The sequence below is a fragment of the Castor canadensis genome, chromosome 5 (genome assembly GCF_047511655.1).
Source record: "Castor canadensis chromosome 5, mCasCan1.hap1v2, whole genome shotgun sequence".
NCBI classification, from domain to species: Eukaryota; Metazoa; Chordata; class Mammalia; order Rodentia; family Castoridae; genus Castor; species Castor canadensis.
In genome coordinates, this window is record NC_133390.1 from 116,223,864 (window position 1) to 116,243,809 (window position 19,946).

Consider the following 19,946-nt stretch of genomic DNA (forward strand, 5'->3'; position numbering starts at 1 on the left):
AAAAAAAAAAAGATGGACTACAAATTTAATACATAGAATACATTTTATAAAAGAAATCAGAATATTACAAGTTTTCTAAATTCCTTCCATTTACTCTCTGAAACAATGCAAATGATTTACTGGCAGGGAAACCTCGTAACACTCCCAAATTTCAGAACTTCAAGCATGAGTCATACAGTTACTTCAACTGTTTTAAAGATATGTTTCTGATCTATTTTAGCCACAAAACTGAATACAGGAAGAGTACTACCTAAAAGACAGTATTCTAAATACTGTATAAAAAATTACATGTCAGATATAAAATAGAGTATATAAGAATCACTCTTATGAGTGATTCTCATTCTCTTATGAGTGGCTTCTGAAACATAATAATTGCATATTTGAAACTATTTTAATCAATTCTTAACATAATTACTTCACTAATTTTTTTCCTCTTATTCAAATTTAAAATATTTGACTAAGCTTTAAATACTATAAATTTCAGGTTTTTTTAGAAAAATCAAAGAAAAAGAACAAAGTTTGTAATACAAAGCTGCTCTAATGAATTCACTTCATAAATAAATTTAAAATCTCTATATTATTTGTTAGTTTTTAAAAAAAAAAGTCCTTGATGTGGCAGTTGAATCTTGTTAACCACATAGTATGTCATTAAGCAATACTGCTACCTTACTGAAAGGGGAACTGTTCTGTGGCTACAAATTAGCGGCACCTAAAAAAATATTTGGTGATGGAAAATAGCAACTGAATATTAATGGTTCCAAATGCTGTGGAGGGAGGTCTTCTGTGGAACCACTGAATGCCACTTTCCAGCTATGAGTGCCCCACCAATTGTCTACAGGATTAAAAACTGGATTTAGTAGTAATTGGGTCAAAACAGGGTTACTTATGGACACATCTGGTTACCTACAAGAGCAATTAGCCCTTTGCCCCTCATTTTATGGGTTGCAGTCTCTAATTATACCTGCAGTTGGTCACCATGAATTTAGGATTACACGTTCATGAAGGCAGGAATACTGTGCCCTTCATCAATGCCTTTGAAAGGAAAGAGAAGGAAAGGCCCAATGGTAATTTATAATTTCTGCTTATTGATTTCTAGGACTATGACATTAAGAATAACCTAATATCTTAAGATATTTCTGTGGTTGTTAACACCTCCTTTTTATCCAACTCTAAAATTCTATCCTTGCAATTTTTGGCAAAAACTTTGGCAAAGTGAACAACCCAAAGTTGTCAACAAGAACCTTGACTGAGACAGTTAACTCATAATTCACCTTGATACTGTTTAAGGATTATTATTATAGCACTGCTTGTTTTTCAAAAGACAATATAGATCAATGAGACTCTCTTCTCTATACACGTAGATGTGATAGTGATGCCATTTCCAAAGCTTCAAAGAACTAACCTGGGGCTGGTATTCAAAACCAATTTGATTAAACCATGTGGGTTGTGGGTATCCAAGAACACATTTCTAGTTTTAAATTCAAACGTCAAGTCAAAGATATATATGCTACGTCTTAAAAGACCCATTTTCAAACTTGATATGTAGACATTTCTGAATGTTAAGAAATGCTTAAGCATATCTATTAGTGTTACGGTGCCCACAAAAGCTAACTTTGAACATTACTAGCTGAAAATTTTAACGTGAAAAAGTACCTAATGAATAACAGTACTCCTTATTTGTAAAACTTACATTCAACAAAGTTTGTGCTTCAAATAAGATACTATAGCAGCAGCTCCGGACCTCACTTCTAGATATATTTTCCCTAAATGCATGGCTTTAGCTCTTAAAATAATATGCACATAAAGTAAAAAAGAAAATCCAAAATGTCAAAATATTAAGAGCTAAAAAGTCTACCCAAGATTAGCCAATTTAAAATACTCTGTTCTTTTATACAGTACAACACCTTTACCAACAAACAAAAATAAATCACCTTCATTCAGCTATTATTCTATGTAATATTATCACTTCTGTATAATATATACAAATGCTAAACAAACACAGATGTCTACACTTACCATTCCCAAAGACACAAACTATGCTATTGCTAATTACAAACTACATCAACATTTTCCGTCCTAGAAAAAATCATGGAGTTGAAGGACTAATAAAGTTATTCTTAACAACAAAGTTTGGCCAGACTTGGTTCTATCATGTCTCACGGAGTCCCCATGCCTTCATCATCAATAAAAACATGCTGTAAAACTAAACCATTAATAAAGAAATCCGTAATTCCAAACTCAGAGGACTGCTGACTATACCCCCTTTATTTGGTTATTGCATATCCTTAAAAGAACGTAATATTTACTCACTTTCAATGAATCAAAGCAGGCGATTACTCGTCCATTTTCAACTTGGCAGCTTTTCGAAGGATGTGCAAATTTACATTCCGTGTCTGGCCGTGAGCAAGTCCCCCTCTGAAACTCTCTACATACTTCCAGTGTTAGCCATTTTGTGTCCCGGATTGGTGTCACACTAACAGCCATGTTTAGATTTTACAGGTAGTTAATTTTTTTTTTCCCAGTAAAACCAACAAACCCAACCTCCCACAAAAAAAAAAAATGCAACCAAAAAAAAAAAAAAACTGATAAAACTGTAAAATGATGATGAAAATGTCCCTTTCAAAATACTTTTCCCCACTCTCTACTTCAAAAGTACATGGAAAATTGTGTTGTCAATATCAAGGAAAAGATCTCCACTAGAAATTCACAGCATGAAACTGTTAATTCAAAGAAGTTTTGTTTTTTAGAGAAATACTAGGATTGTAAGTAGATGAATGTTTAAAAGTAGGGCCTGGAATCAGCCTTGTGCTCTCAGTAACCCCTTCCCAGTGCCAATTTGGAGCCCAAAACGCAAGCATGAAAACGTGGCAGACCCTTTGACACCGAATTCCAAGCTGCTTTCAGCAAAGTTGTCTGAAAGGGAATCTCCTCACAGCTGAATTTGCAATGGAGTTTGGTGGTGCAATCGGTATTGATTAGTTTGGCATAGACAGATGCAGCAGTTTAGAGCAAAATCGAGAAAATGATTTTTTTTTCCTCCTTGATTTCCTGGCAGAAGATATCTTACTTTTTCAGCAAACTTTTCTTTTAAAACTAAAGCAGCCTAGGGCAATGCCAGCTACTCAGAGCTTTTCTGCTGATTGTAAGTGGAAATGGGTTCGGGCTAGAGGTGGAGGGTGGAGGTGCTGTCGTCACAGTCTAGCTGGCTGCAAGCAAGGCAGAAGCAGAGGCTGCTCTAGAAGCGGTCCAAGCAGCAGAGCCGTCAGGAAAGGCACTTCTTAGTACCAACCTGCAGAAAAAGAGAGGTTAAGGTTTACTAAGTAGCACTTCACGGATGTCCCACAGTGTCACGGCCTCGCCATGTGACACCCGGCTGCATACATTCAGGCACTCTCACTTTCTCCCTCCCACACACACATACAAAATACTTACAGTGAGGCATAGTGCAGCCAGCCATCGTAGACTTCTTAAAAAAGGGGCCGTTTCCCCTTGTGAAGCAATGCATGACAGAGAGATAACCAATCACAGACAGTGTTGCAGCAATATTCTGGGCAGAAAGCCAATAGTGTGGGTTGTCTTATGAAAGGTCGCGCCTGTCAGACGTTCATTACTATGCTATAAGCACAGAAAATGTCCATCAGATGTGACTTATTCCACTGCAAGAGGACGAGCATGTGGGTTTTGAATTTACCCAACATGCAGTTAGTGGACTATACCATGTTAAGTTTCAAAACAGCTCCTAACACAAATCCAAACATTTAAAGATCATGGCCAGGGAATAAAAGGCAAGATTTAATAACTGCAGCTGACTTGCAAGCTGCTTTCCCTCTAGCTCTATGCGGGGACAGGCACTGAGCAGCCTGCTCCTGTTGCCCTGACCCGTGAATAAAAAAGGAAAGGGGTGTTTACAGATGGTACGTTCTCCTGACCTATCCAATTCACTTCCTCCTAAAGCCCAAGTCCTGCCCCTCCACTGAAAGCAGCACTCATACTGTAAAACTATTCCATTCAGCCGGCAGACACTTTGTCAATATTCACAGGCAGGCGAGATATGAACAAAAGCATTCTTTATTTGAACATTTTTAAAGCAGAAGCTCAGGTCATGTGGGGAAAATAAGGAGTGCGGTGTTGTCAGTGTGTCTGGTAAATCTGAAGTCAGCCTCCAGGGAGAAAGTGATTCCATCACAGAAACATTAAATATTAAGAGAGCAATTCGATTTGGGCAGTGGGATGCACTTCAGAAGCACAATTCCAAATGAAGGAGGAGAGTGGGGGCTGAGGGGTCCTCTGTAGCCCCGTGATCTGTTACCACAGCTCTGTAGGAGTGCTCTTTAGAGCAGGATGAAAAACTTTCAAAATTTTACTCGTTATAGAGTATGTATTTTTTTCCATTTTGAATGTGGCCAATGAAGAAAATAAAACTGTTTCACATTCCAAAGAAGCAACAACACAGAGCTTGATTACTTTTACTTTTTCATCAGCCAAAATGGTCTAACGGTGTATGGTATATTTACAATTTTGGAAATTAGTATGTAGAATATGAAGATATGTATGTATAGATACTAAAAAACACAAAAATGTAGTAGACTTTAAATTTACTGTTATAAGATTAATACTACCATTTTTAGTATTTTTTTGAAATCTTACTTTCCAAAAACATTTTAAAAACACTATAGCAAGACTACAACCTTGACAGAGATTAACAGAGCCAACTCATCCCAGTGTTCAAGAAATATGTTTGTTTTTAAGAAAGTATTCAGATTTTTATATTTGGCTCTATGAACACAAAATCAGTTGCAGTCAAAATCTCTGCGTCTCCTATCCAGAACCTGTGCTCTGCATTCACATGTATGGGTCACCAATCTTAGCCCCGCCCTCCACAATGTCCAAGTGCCCCACCTGCCACCATCTACTTCCTTTAAAGCCAGCTAGGGTGTCACTTCCTCCACGGAGTTTCTAAGACATCATTTCCTCTGTCTCCATCTTCCTCCACTTGTATATTCATACTGCAAAGCTTTCTACTTCCTTATATGTCTAATCCACTAAACTACTTGTTCCCAAGCATAGAAATAACAGTACTCAACTCAGCAATCCATTACCTAGCACAGACATGGAAAATAGAGTTCCAAAAACATTAGTTTGTTAAATTATCAATTACTACATCCGGACTGGGATTACCTCTAGGATACAAAAATGTACACACAATACATAAAAACAAACTCATATAAACATGGACCACTATAAATTACTATGTGCCAATGTCTCAGGCTTTCTCTGGGTCTGGGATTTTTCCCTCTGGCCTTGGACAGCTCCCTCTCTAGCTCCACACTGAAACTTTTCTAAATCTTTGTCATTCTCAACTGTCTCCTCCTCTAAGTTTTTCTCAGTATCAACAGCTGATGATCTTGTCACAAATATGTCTTAGTCAAAACTGTCACACTTGGGCATGAATTCTTTCTGACCTTCCTGCTCTATCTTTCTGCTTCTATTCTCAGGCTCCGAAGTTCTCCCACCTCCTGCCCACAGCTTAGCTTCTCCAAGCTTCTACCTTGACTCATTCCTTCTCAAGACCTCTTTCCAGTTCGATCCCATCTAGATTTGCATACCCTACCTTTCCACCTGCTCTTTCTTAAGTCTTCGAATGTGCTGATGCAGCTCCAAAGTGGAGAGATGGTGGGACAGGAGGAAGTACAACCTGCCTGAGCTGTGTATCTTCCTCTTCCTAATGCTCTCCCCAGACAAATAACTAGAGTACCATCTACACATGCTGTTTTATTGCTTCTTCTCCCACTCACTTTTGAGCCCATATTAGTATAACTTCCATACCAATCACTTTTCTGCTCAGCAAAGATTAACAATGCTTTCATAAAAGCCAACATAAAGACTGCTTAGTCTCTGACTTTCCTTGATCTCCAACACCATTTCTACCCTCTTTTTCTTGGGCCCTTCTCTTTGCATGAGCTGGTAAGTCTTAACAATTTGGCTTCTCCTGATTTGGCACCTCTTGTACCTTCATGATGATGAACTGCTAAGGAGGGTGCTTGCTACATGCCATGCTGCTGTGGGCTCCTGGCACTTTCTACATACTTCTCCTTTGTTTGTCTTCACATATACTTCCTCATCCCTGAAGCTAAGAGAATTCCTTCTCCTTAAATTACTATTCAGACTATTACCTTCTCTATAAACTGAGCCAACACTTTGTGTCTCTTCCTACTCCTTCCCCCAGGAATATCAATGCCCTGACAACAGGGTATATACCTAATGGCCCCCATCCTCCAAATCCTACAACACAACAGTCTTAAAATGTTTGATATATGCAATAAACATGTATATGACTCTGTGCTCCCAAACCATAAGAAATATTTAATTATAATGTGCAAGGTCCAAACAACATGAAGGAGGAAAAGGGCCATTAGAAATACCTGTATTACTTTGTAGCTATGTTTAAAAGACTGCTATAAAACTGGTATCTAGAGTTAATTGCTTTTCCTTTCTGTCATGCCACACACTTAGTTCTATTCAAGTATAAAATATACTTTGATTACTAAAATGATTACAGATTAGTGGTTTGGTTATTATCTTGTCTATAACAGAGGAATTCTACTTACTTCAAAACACATAACTGAAAGAATTATAAATATATGTTTACAGGTTAATTATAAACCTATTTCATTGTGAAGGATAAAGGCACAGATGATAATCAAAATATTCACAATTAGATAGGTACAGACACTAAGCTATTAGAAAGGACACCAACTTGCATGAATACAGGTCTAGCTGGACCTAGTAGTATGTGTCCACGCTTTTTGATATGGGGCACTGTGGATAATAAACTGGGATTATACCTTGATTGATTTGACTAAATTGCTGATACCAGATTACTGTCTTGTATCCTATTTATTCAAAAAGAATAATTTCAGGGAAGACCGAAAATCTTTGAAACTTTTAGTAAATTAAGATTGCAAAGAATTTAGATCAACACTGAATACTCAAAACATTATCTCAGCCAGTATTAAGTTTTTGTTCTATGGATACAGTATGTGGATCTCATCCAGATTGTGAGAGTTCATGCAATCGTAGTTTCCTTTATTATCAAATGAAATATTTCTACCTTAAAAATATTTTCTAATAGAGAAACTGCTTCTGAGATAAATCTCTGACCTATATTTCAATATATTTTAAACAAACTTCCCTGAACAACAGCAAGAACATTTTTAGGGAAATTAGCAGTTTTGCATAAGAATCAAAGTTTTTGAAACCCATACAACAACAAGCTCTCTTTAACCCACTGATCAAATTCCAAGCACCAAATCCAGTAATTCAGTAATTAAAATTCCAACCATTTGCATTGTATGACATTTTCTATAAACAAGCATATTTTTGTCACAAGAACTAATCTCTTCTTGGGTGATGTCAGAAATCATACATATATCCTACTTTAAGATAGATATAGAAGAGAAAATAGAAAGTAAAGGAAGAAAATGAAGTGATAGAAATAGTGAAAATCAAGAAAATGATCAGGGATAGTTTTAAAAAAGAGAAAGTCATGGCAATTACTGACAATTATTCTTGTAGCCATTGGCGTGTCTGTATGTGTGTTAGCTGAATGGCACTGAAGCCACACACTAGATGGCTTAACATAAGCATCTATTTAAGCCTGACATACGTAGTGCAGTACAACATAAACACATGCCTGTGAGGTATGAGAATGAAATTTTGTTTTAGAAAGCCATATGGCTCTATGAACAAGTTTAAATTTCTTAGTCACATATGCTTATTAATCATTCTAGTTCTTCTAAGACAAATATAGGCAAGTCAGTCCAGTTACATCCCAGAGTACTTAACTGGGAATTTGGGGGACTTTTTTACAACTTTTGATGTTGAGATAGGTTATATGTTGAGGAAGTTAACTAAGTAATTATTTGTGCCCTTTTATTATGATTTTTATTTATTAAAATGGTTTTAATCTAATTGGAAAATATAAGTGACTTCATCATGTAAGTTTGGAGGTGACAAGAAGGGGCCCCTCCTCAAAACTATACCTTCTTCCCCTAAATCACTGATGTCAACAAGTTCATAATTAGCTATGCTGTACTTTAGCAAATGAAATTTGCTCACACAACAATTTTGCTCAGGGTTTGTCCCAAATATTAAGAAATTTCTGTATATAAACACCAGCTAAGCTACACAGCCATTTCTCTGCTCACTAAAGTACCAAATAAAGTAACAAAGGTGTTGTTTATTATAGGGGTTGGTGCAGACTTCAGCAGTATTCTGCCTCTTATGAAAAAAGCTGAGGTCAGTGTTTCTCAATGAAAAGTAAGTATACTCCCAGGGCTACCCCTCATGATTTCAGATGATACACAAACAACGAAATTTTAAAAGATGCATCAAAATGCTACACTAATCTCATCAATTCTGTAAGAACACCAGCAGTACAGCTAGGAAGAAACCAAAGTTTAATAGAAAGAATCTGAACAATAAGACTAAGTAAATATATTGGCACAAATCCTGGAAATTTATGCAACTGACTGAAGTTTTGGAAATAGTGCTAAGAAAAAGATAATTTCAATCACACATCCTCCAGGATGACACAGACACTGAGAATATGTCCTGCTGGTCTGACACATTTCAGACAAGCTGCTGCCAAAAAAAGGAGGGCATGTTTACTAACTCAAATAAGTGATCTGAGGTCTGCCAAAGCAGCCTTCGAGAATTCTGATCCTTTCATAGGTTTGGCTTCTAACATCAGCATACGGGCTACTGCTGAAAGGGCAGTGAAGGAATGCTGGTCAGAGGATACACTATTGTTTAAGAGCAGAATTCCAGTAGCAGCTAACTAAACTGTACCCGACTTTGAAAATGGTATTTATATTTCAGACGAAATAAAACACAAAGTTCCTATACAGGCAATAATTCAAAAATGAATTTTAAATTGATTCCTTTATCAGGAAAAATAAGAAAATAAAAAAGTTTAAGATCACTGGATGATAATTATCACAATGGACTTTGCACACTGGTCACTAGCTTTGCACCTAAACAGGTGTTTGACCATCCCCGCTGCAGCCACTATCAAAAGTGCTGCTCCTCCCAAAGGAGCCCATAATTGCTGTAAGAAAAGTATGTAACATTATAGCAAATACAGCTAGTACTATGGGAAAAAGCTCTCAGACATCACATACTTATTCCCTGTCTGCTTGTGGCCTGTCTTGGTACAAAAACTGCAAGAGTGCAATTGTCGAGTCACTCCACTGCACGTGGTACCACCATAGCAGTGGGCCCAGAGGAAGCAACAATCAACAGGGTGCCATAACTATTTTCTTAGTATATCAGAATACCAGTTTATAAGTACATTACACAAGCTGCAATGCCCAGGCTCTGGATAAATTTAATATATTGGAGCCAAAACCTTTAAAACTAAGTAAAACCAGCATCACACGCCACTCACTGGAAAAGAAAACGAGGCAGGAAAGTTAAAATAGAATCACTTTTTAAAACCTCTTTGACTATGAAGTTGACAGAAGACTTTTTTATCCACAGAATAATTCAAAACAGTTTTGTGTGGTTGTGAAAATGTAAAACATTTAAATAATTATCAGAGAATTTCTGACAGAAATGAGTCTTCCTTTCTGGGAAAAGAAAGGAACATTTGCATTTTTCTAATGATAATCAAACAGGCAGCATTTTTTAGCATTTCCCTCTATAATACAAGAAGGCAGAATGAGATAAGACTGGGAGCCTACTTTATTGGTTTTTAGGAGAAAACATTACCCCTTTAGTGCCTTATTTACTCATGTATTGCACAAAGACATTATCTTGTTAGTTTCAGGTGGTCATATCTAATCTTTAATATTTAATATCTAACATTTCCTATTTCAAAGTGGTAATAGAAATCAGAGAACAGACTACAACCAAGTTAATAGTGCTGTTATGTACTCAAAAAACTAAATCATAGAAAAAATCACATCTCACCACCCTGGCAATTTTCAGCAGGAATGGTGTATTGAACCAACCAGAATGTCTCCATGTGGAACTAGCATGGCAAAACTGTGACAGCGAAGTGTACTGCAGCAACTCCTGATACTGTTGTTACTCCACTGCAATCCCCTGGTCACAGTCCTTGATTCTAAAACTTACTCAAATGCATAGTAACCAGGGGCCAAAATCTTACATTTCTTCTGCAACCTCTGTCTTTTGAAAAGTATTCCTAGCTGTTTACTGTTAGTGGCACCTCTACCCAATACATTTTAAAATGTGATGTTTATTGCTTGAGGAATAATGGCAAATTTATTTATGCTTCTCTCACAGCATTATTTTACAACTGAAACTATGATGCTTGTCAATAAGAGAACTAAGAAAAAAATGTTCCCTTGACACCCTGTGCCTGTGCCTCTTTGCCCCGCTATCCCTGCTTTCGTTACAAGGGAGAAATCTTTCTCCCTTGTAACGAAAGGGAGACTACCTTTTTAATAAATAATCTCAAACACCCTCCAAAATTACCAGTATCAGCTGACTTTCATTACAAATAATAAAATACTAAATTAGCACTTTAACTTGAGCTTTTTTAAAAAGATAACAAATTCACACATGTTCACATACAAATAGGAATAATGCTTTTACTAATAGTGAAAAAGTCCCACTTGATTTCAGCTGGTTTAAAAAGAATAAGGTATGTCACAAAACAAACACATGAAGGACAACCCATATTTTCACTTCAATAGACCTTAAATATTTTTTGGGGAAAGCTCCACGTTAATTCACACACCTAACTGGACCACGATGTTTAATGACAAAGTATATGACGTGTTCTCACAACACAAACATTCCCACATGAGGTGCTCAAGTACTTTCTATGTCACTAGAAACAGATGAATACAGTTACTTTTTAACAACTATATATTACTATACAATCTGTCCATTTCTTTACTAGTGGTCACCTATTAATACCAACTTTTCATTTTTTTAAGAAAGGCTGCAAATGCAAATATAAAACAGTAACTACTTGGATACTTTTAATGATGTAAATCCTGAGAACATAAAGTATACATTAACTTTCAACAAGAAAAACAAACTTTGAAGAAAACGTTTATCAAAATGTACTTTCATCAACAATGAAACATGCTTTTCTATATTTTTTAAATTTATCCCTAAATCTACATTGTAAAGTTTCTCTTGTGGGAACACTTTTTTTCTGTAAATATAACTTACACTTTGTTTTTTTGCAAAATCTTTTCATCTACTAGCCCATATATGGCAACTGATAAATTGAAACATTAGTTTTCAATTCCTGTTCCTTCAAAACAAAACACTTCACTGCTAAAAACAATTACAATATTTGTACTTTGTAATTATTTGACAAAAAACCAAAAGCTTAAAGTATGAATAAATGTTTAGTTTGACAGAGAATAAATGAGTTATTTTCTCATTAATAGGACAGACACAAAACGTTAGTTAAGAGTGCCTATGGACATGTCCTACTTGGGAAATCTCTGACAGTACTATCTTATGTAATGGGAATTTTTTTGCACATTATTTTGTACAAATGTCAGAAAATATCTTGCTACCCTCCTTCTTTAGATGCTGACTAAAGGAAATCATTTCTGACAATGGCTATAAATAATACAAGGCATTATCAAAGTAGTTAAAAAATAACAGGACTCTGGAAAACTCATGCAGGCCTGAACATATTTTCCCACGTGGTAATTTTCTGAGACTAGAGGTCCACCTGCCAGTTGCTTATGAGTTTGGAATGGGGAATTTTCCTAAAGCAGCATGCACTCCAATTAAATAACCAAGATAGGTGCTAAATACTCATGTATGGTTTTGCCTATGCTCACAGGTCCTATTAGAAAATAAAACCATTCTCTCCTCTCTTCTTCCTTCAAACTCTCAGTTATTAAATAACAATTCACAGGATAAAGAAGTACCTCAAAGAAGATTTTTAAGACTTGACATACTTGGTTGGCAGAATGTAAGCACTTCCAGTGCTTCTATTCTCATTCTGACAACGTGATTTTATCATGTTGTCAGAGTATAAATAAAGCCATGTTTCTCAAGAGATGAGATCAGAGATTTTATTCTTAGGTTTTTGTACTTTCCTAAAGAATATAAGTATGAACAAAATAATAGAGCAGCTTGAGGTTTGGTTCCTTTGCTAAACAGAAAAATAAAATACTCTTTTCCTAATTATTTTAATTGCATGTAAGGCTCTGTGCATTCTGGAAAAACTGTGACACATGAAGCAACACAAAGAGCAGACTACACCCTTTTAATGAGACAGTGACTAAAGCTTCGTCATTTCCATTAGCATCATATGCTCTTAAGCTCACCACAGAATGCACAGTAGCTTGCTAACACTTACTGCTCTAGGATGCAGACACTCCACCAGGATTCCTAAGGTGCCTGACTCAGTCATTTAGGGTTGACTATAAAAAAATATATATTCCTGGGACTACCCTACATAAATTGAGGCTAGAGACTAGGATTGTACATTTTCACCAAATTACAGAACTTATTCTCACTCCCATAAAATTATTGCAACCATAATCAACTAAAGCTAAAATATTACTCTCAACAGTGACTATCTACTGTGCTTCTACCCAATCATTTCCTAAAAATCAAGAACATCTCTGAAAAGATGGCTTGCTTAAAGACTCAATGGCATGCTCTTTGATTATATTCTATCAATTACTTTAGAAAACTAGCATGCCTGTAAAATGTTCTGAAAAGTTCTATTATTTGCTTGCCCAACATTTGCTCCAAGTTAGCATGCAAAAAAAGCAACTTAATTTGTTAAAAAAAAATCTAAATGAATACATTGGACAAATTAAAAAATCAGTCATATAGAAAACTAAGAACTTTCTATATTTTCCGATCACTTAAATGTCAAATGAGTGACTATATACAACCACACATATATACCTATGAAAAAAATGTCTTATGCCTTTCTGTCATATATAAGACCCTGGGTTCATTATCCAGTACTGAAAAAACAAGAAAAGGAAAGGACAGAAAAAAAAGGGAGGAAGAGACGGAGGGAAGAAGGAAGAAGGAAGGAAGAAAGGAAGGAAGAGAGGGAGGGAGAAGGGATGAAGGAAGGAGACGCTTTAGAAACTTTAGAAAATGTGTTAGGTTCCTTATTTTTGTTTATAAAAAATAATTTATAATAGTATAAAACTATTTTTTGAAAAAAAAAGGAAAAACAACACCTATTCAATCACTAACATATGATCAAACAAATTGTTGTATGTAAAATGCAAAGAAAAAATTAATATGACCATGTATATCCACACTGTAAGGAGAAATATTTACATTAGAATTTGTCAAATAATTTCCTACATTTGTAAGAAAAACGTAGCCCTTAATTTAAATTCAAGTACCCTCTGTTAAAGTGAATAGGAGGGAAAGGATATAACTTTTCAGTATCCTTGCAATAAGAACCACTCTACTTTGGATGAAAATGAAAATGAATACTCCTTCATTAAGTAATAACCCTTGGAGAGAAAAAGCAGTCTGTGACCCACTCTATATATGCATTGGACTTTCTTTAGGGCTCGCCCACAAGATCTATAAGATGATTATTCTGTTCTTTAATTTTTTTAAAAAAGTTTTCAATAAGAAGAGCCAAATAGAGAAATTTACTTGGACCCCCCTCCCATGAATACACTGTATTATTGTTCTATAACAGGTATTTTATAGATTGATATAATTTATTTTCACCCTAATTTGGTCATTTGTTTTCCATGAGTCTAAGAGGTGGCTAAACTTATTATCTTGCTCCTTTGTAAACTAACAGATTGAGGCCTAGTTAAGTGACTGACTCACCAAAGATACCTTAGCAAGCAAATGGAAAGACCAGAACTCAAAATCAGGTCGTTAGGTAACAAACATAAAAATTCTCTCATGATATGGCAGAAATTTAATATCAAACTCTGTGGAAATAGCAGTGACATATACGTGGAGCGGAGAGGGGTATGTTGGAGGGACAACTATAGCATCACTTGGGGTTTGGTCTGAATGAGATGTGGGTCAGTGGAGAAGAACACCTCAGGTACTGATTCTGAAAAGAGCAGATGGAGGGATGCTATCATCCCACTGTATCCAAGGGGAGGACATTAGTAACCTCCACTTCTCAATTTAGACTGCTAATGAGTTCTGAATAGATTACAGAGAACTACTCAATAGCTTACGGAAAGATTATTGAGGAAAGTCTGCATATTTGTTTATCTGCCCTCTGGAAAACAGGAGGCTATACTTTCTTCAGAGCTTTCTTTAGAGCAGCCTAAAATGTATGAGCAGAAAAACTTTTACGTAAGTAAAATGGAATGCTGCTTTGAAAGTGTAAGACTGATAATGCTGAGTGAGTCTGCACACAGCAAGGCCGATCTATATCAGCGACTAAACAGTGTTGGGAGAGCAGTGAAGGAGGTGGAAAGGATTAACTATGTGAAGCACACTGGAGCCACGTCATATACTAATTTTTTGACAGTTGTTAAAACCATAGAAAAATAAACCAGAGAGTATTTGAAATGACATGAAGAATTTTTTTCTTTTATATGTACCAAGCCTGTTCTCCATTATACTAATTACCTGTTGGCACAAAGAAACTGCAATTATTAATTGGTTTATAAAATAAAAACCTAAAGTCAAAACAGTAAAAAAAAAATATAATCCCAGTTCCAGTATGTCTCCTTTGACAAAAACTGCAAAAATATTGCCACTGTTCCTTTTTTAGTACTTTTTTTCTTACTGTCCTAGAAAAAGAAACATTTTCCTTAAAAAATTCAAACATATTCAACTACATACTATACACTTATTAAATTAATAAACATATGCATTAACAATAAACTATATTCAGGTAAAATTATCCATGTATATTTGATCATCCTCTATCTGTAGAATAGGCACAGAGAGAGTACATGGATCCAGACTTTGAGAAATTTGTTATTCTTCCAGGGTGTAGTTCAGTGGTAGAGCAACTGCCTAACACATGCAAGGACATGGGTTCAATCTTCAATCTTCAGCACTGCAAAAGAAAAATCATCCAGGACCACCTTTTACATCTTACCATCTTGAAGCCATCTCTTCTTTAACTCATCAGCTTTATTATTATCTCTGCTGTGTACTTAACCTTCTTTCTTATGTTCAGTTATTTGCTGGAAGAATTGACTTTTATCAGGGTAGAAAGGAGACAAAACATAATGGCGACCAGCCCACAGAAATACAGACAATAAAGGCAGTGACGTGAGGAACCACTGACCATCAGCACTGGTCACCATGGAGCTCCCAAGCCCAGTGGAGCTCTCGGATGAAGCAGGAACTTCAGGCTACAAGAAAATGAGTAGGGTCCCAAAAGCCAGGTATAGAATTCAGCTTTCACTTCTTAAGTAATTGGAATTCATCCATTCTATGATTTCACCCAAGAGCAGAGTTAAAATATTTAACTAAACATCATAAGGGTTAAGAATAAAACATGATATGGGATAGGAGGAAATCTTACTAAAGAAATGGGATTTTTCTATATACTAAAGTATTTGCATCAGGTGCCAGAAAGCTGAGAGATAAACTCAATATTCAATTTCATTTTAAGTACTTATTTTATCTTTTTTCCTCTAATTGATTTACTATCTTTTTTACAGCTGTATCTAATGTGCACTTTTCTGTAGTAAGCTGACTCACATCCTTTTTAGATGGGGTATACATCAAACTATAGATAAAACAAAAGTAACATTTGTCGTGTTACCAGGACAAAACTGGAGGTGAAAACTTAAAATTTTCAGAAGATGAAACAAAATTTAAAATTGCTCTGAAATCTATAACCTCTGGGTTCAACAACCTATTTTCTTGCCTGGCTGTCATTTGACCTTCCCTGTGAATCAGTGCTCCTACTATGTTACGAAAATGACCTTCTAAAGCTTACAATGTTTCCAAGGCTGCAGATATTTCAGCTGTATCAGCCCTGGCTGTCACAGCATTCTGCAGGACACACCGAGTAGCAAAGCTGGAACTTCCTGTACTAGCCTGACCTTTTAAACTCACCATGTTTTGTTGCCCCTCAAAATTGACTTTTTTCTTTCTGCATTATTTGTGTGATGCTATTTCTCTTGCTTAAGTGTAAAACAGTAATTCTAAGCATAAAATGACATTTGTTAGCACATAAAAATAAAATATTTCATTCATATGCATACATAGTAAACCTATCACTGATACAGGCTTCTTTCTTTTGAGACAGGGTCTCAGGCTGTCCTCAAACTCGAAATCTTCCTGCCTCAGTTTCCCAAGTACTGAGTTTATAGGGTTGCACCACACCTAGCTTAAATAAGAATCCAGTGCTGGGAATCAAACCCATAGCCTTGCTTTGAGTACTGTGTATACTAGATACATACTCTACCACTAAAGCTACATTCCTAGCCCTGGTAGAGACCTTAAAGTGAATTTTAACTACCTTCTACACATAACATACAAGACCAAACGAAATGTCATTATTTCTTCAATGACCAATTTGAAATTTGGAAGGTGTCTAAATTTCATTGCTGTATTTACTGCCTATTTATTTTTGCTAACCCAAGAGCAGAGTTAAAATATTTAACTAAACATCATAAGGGTTAAGAATAAAACATGATATAGGATAGGAAGAAATCTTACTAAAGAAATGGGATTTTTCTATATCCTAAAGCATTTGAATCAGGTGCCAGAAAGCTGAGAGATAAACTCAATATTCAATTTCATTTTAAGTACTTATTTTATCTTTTTCCCTCTAATTGATTTACCTATGCCTAACACAATACCTAGAATATAAAAACCCCAACTTAATATCTAAGTAAACACTGATGGATCTTCATGTTTAATATATTTCATTTTCCAGGGAAATGTTAAGCTGAAATATATTCCCTTGTCAAAACATCACAATAGCTTGGAATCTTTACATCTAAACTTATCTCTATGGATGCATCTTTGAAACTTTTTGAACATTATTGTTAAGTGGTTGATATCTAACACCAGTGGAAGAGAAGATCAATGGAAATTAATTCATTAAGACAGAGAATAATACCTACCAAGTGTTTGAGCTCAAGCTTCAGCAATCATACATTAGTAATATATTTAAATTCACACATGTATATACAGATATTTTTATTTTCCTATTTATGGTGTATGGCATGCTATATTTTCACAAATCCATACCAGTAATTAATGCAGAGATTCACAAAATGATATAAATATATTTTAGAACAAATTTATAAACTAACCCATAAGTTGGGAATTGAACCCTGGGTCTCACACATTTATACTGTTCCATTTTTAGTACATCTTATGCATTACTTCACAATCATTTATGGAGTATACACAGACATTTGGATATAACAGAAAAATGTGCACAGATGGACACACATGAAGTTGCTAATGTGGAAGAACAAACTCCCTGGGAATGTGAACTGTTCAATTTTTGATAGTGTTTTTTCTTATTTTAATGTTAGCAACAGATTTTTGGGGGGGTTGGGTTTTTTTTTGTTGTTGTTCATTTGCTTGTTTTTGCAATACTGGGGCTTGAACTCAGAGCCTACACCTTGAGGCACTCCATCAGTCCTTTTTTTGTGATTTTTTTTGAGCTAGAACTCAAACTATTTGTCCAAACTGGCTTTGAACCATGATCTTCCTGATCTCTGCCTCCTGCATAGCTAGGATTACAGGCATGAGCCACCAGCGCCCAGCTGTCCCCTTCCCCTGTTATTTTGGAGATTGGGGGGGGGGGTCTCATTTTTTGGTTGGACTGAGATCCTCCTATTTTATATTTCCCACCATGGCTGGAAATGGCAGGAGTGTGCCACCATTCCCAGCTTTCTTTCTGTTGAGCTGGGGTCTTAAAAACTTTTTTCTTTTTTTTGGCCTGTGGGGGTCTGGCCTAGAACTACAATCCCCCACACGTACCCCTCTAGCCCTCCCCTACATGTATCCCACTTACCCTCCCCCACAGGTACCCCTCTAATCCTGCTGTGTAGTTTGGAATAACAGGCATGTGCCCCAGGCACCCAGCTCCAATTTCTATTTTTTTTTTAAAGAACAAAAAGATTTAATAAAAATCTAATAATTTTAAAAGAACAAAAAGAAGATAAAAAATCACACCAATTCCTTTTATCCTGAAAAATAACTGTGCTAGTATTTTCTGAACATTAAAACAAGACACATTTCCATGTGTGTACACATACACACAGAGAAATAATTTCAGAAGGGATTATACCACATATAGCATTGTTTAAAAACAAAATTTAAAAATTTTCATATTATGAAATTTCTATTTTTTAATGTTTGAGAGAAATGAACTGAATTACCCTAATAGCTTCAATAACGTAGTTGAAAAGATTTTAAGACTGTTTCTTTGCTGCATTCTTTGAGGTCTCAAGACACTTCATAAAATGTGCTACTAAGAAAACCATCCAACAGAGCCATTGGCAGACTGCTCTGTCACTCAGAACTGACATCAGAAACTTCACAGGTGGTAATGATTTTAAGTCTAAAAGTAGATTTTGCTGATCTTGGCAAACACTGGGGTAGATGGTATTAGTGTGAATAGAACGAAAACTGCACAAACCACACAAGCAGATCAGGCCATTTGATATATCCCTCCTTTCAAAGCCAGGGAAACTGGCTTCTGCTGTTTTATGACCACAATGCTTCAAAAAACCTTTTCCCATCTTACCTCTTATACTGTCTTTCTTGGAGAAGATCTCAAATCTACATTGTTATGAATATTTTTGTACTTAATTTGTATCAGACTGATGACAACAAAGAAACACATAAGGAGCAAAGCAGTGGGATTGAGATATCAAGTCTCACATACCTTACTATATGACCCTGGAGCAAGTTACCTGATTTTAGTTTTCCCAAGTCTCTATTTTCTTACCTGTGAGCCAGAGGCACAGCAATGCCTAAATCTCACAGAGCTACATAGGAGCTGTAAACAGACACACTTTAAAAGAAAAGGTGCCTACCAAGTAAGGAGTTATTTTTTAAATTATTACAATCAATTGTCAGAACTTTTGTTGGTGATTTGCTTTCATTATTACACTTACGAATGGCCATTTTCTCAAAACCATAAATTTTAGAAAATCAAAAAACATATTCCAAATTTCTCTTGAATATTTTAATCAGAATCTTATATCGCAACTTTTTATACAATGAGCTTTAAATGTTTATGATTTAAAATGAATAATGCTAAGTAATAAAGCAACACTCTGAGTTTCCTAACCAAGAATACAAATTAAATCTTGAAACAAGGATCAAACACCTCACAGTTGAATGGGGTCTTACAGAACATGCACACTTGCACTTTCACTACTTGAAAGTTTGGAAGATAGTTTACAAAATACAGCTTTATTACTTGCACATAGAGAAAAGCTAGAGGAGAAAAAGCAGTGTATGCATATCAAACCTCTTTGTCACTAATGTTAAATACAGTCACCTCTCTCTTATGTATCTGTCTTTTCTGTTATCATACAAGTTGTAAACATGAAACCTAATTGTCAATACTGAGTGATCTAATGTGCTCCTAGATCAGGGAGTTATTATTAAGATTCTGATGAATTATGTCCCAATATATCTCCAAAAGAATCAACATCCAAAATAAATTAATCTCTTCTGTCTAGTCCAAGATGGTATTGTGGCTGGGTCATGCTTATTTATCAAGTACTTAAAAAGAAAATAAATAGATTAAATATTGAGTCATGACATTTTAGTAACTTATAGGCTGATTTTGTCCCCTCTCTCATACATACAAAGTTACTAAATAATCAATGCTTCTACTCAGTGGTTTTAGGCAAATCCCACACTGCTCAGTCTACTCTTGACTCTTCTGTGCCCACTTTTGTTTTTTCCTCTACCTTATCTGTGAATATTTCTACCACTATACTACAAAGTACTTGAAAAACAGACAAATCTTACCCCTTGATCCT

General features: G+C 35.6%; 1 protein-coding gene across 24 annotated transcripts in view; it reads right to left on the reverse strand.

Moving 5' to 3' along the window:
- Positions 1-19,946, reverse strand: part of Mbnl1 (muscleblind like splicing regulator 1) — a 185,781-nt gene that overhangs the window by 131,534 nt on the left and 34,301 nt on the right. For 14 of the 24 annotated variants that reach the window (XM_074073954.1, XM_074073962.1, XM_074073970.1 and 11 more), the window contains exon 2: positions 2,311-3,289. The exons of 6 other annotated variants lie outside the window; for them this stretch is intronic. In XM_074073954.1, coding sequence (XP_073930055.1) covers positions 2,311-2,484 — 174 coding nt within the window. In that variant the 5' untranslated portion in view covers positions 2,485-3,289. Of the gene's footprint in view, positions 1-2,310; positions 3,290-3,432; positions 4,608-19,946 lie in introns of those variants that run through there. 4 more of the 24 variants (XM_074073953.1, XM_074073964.1, XM_074073975.1 and 1 more) reach the window with 4 other exon arrangements.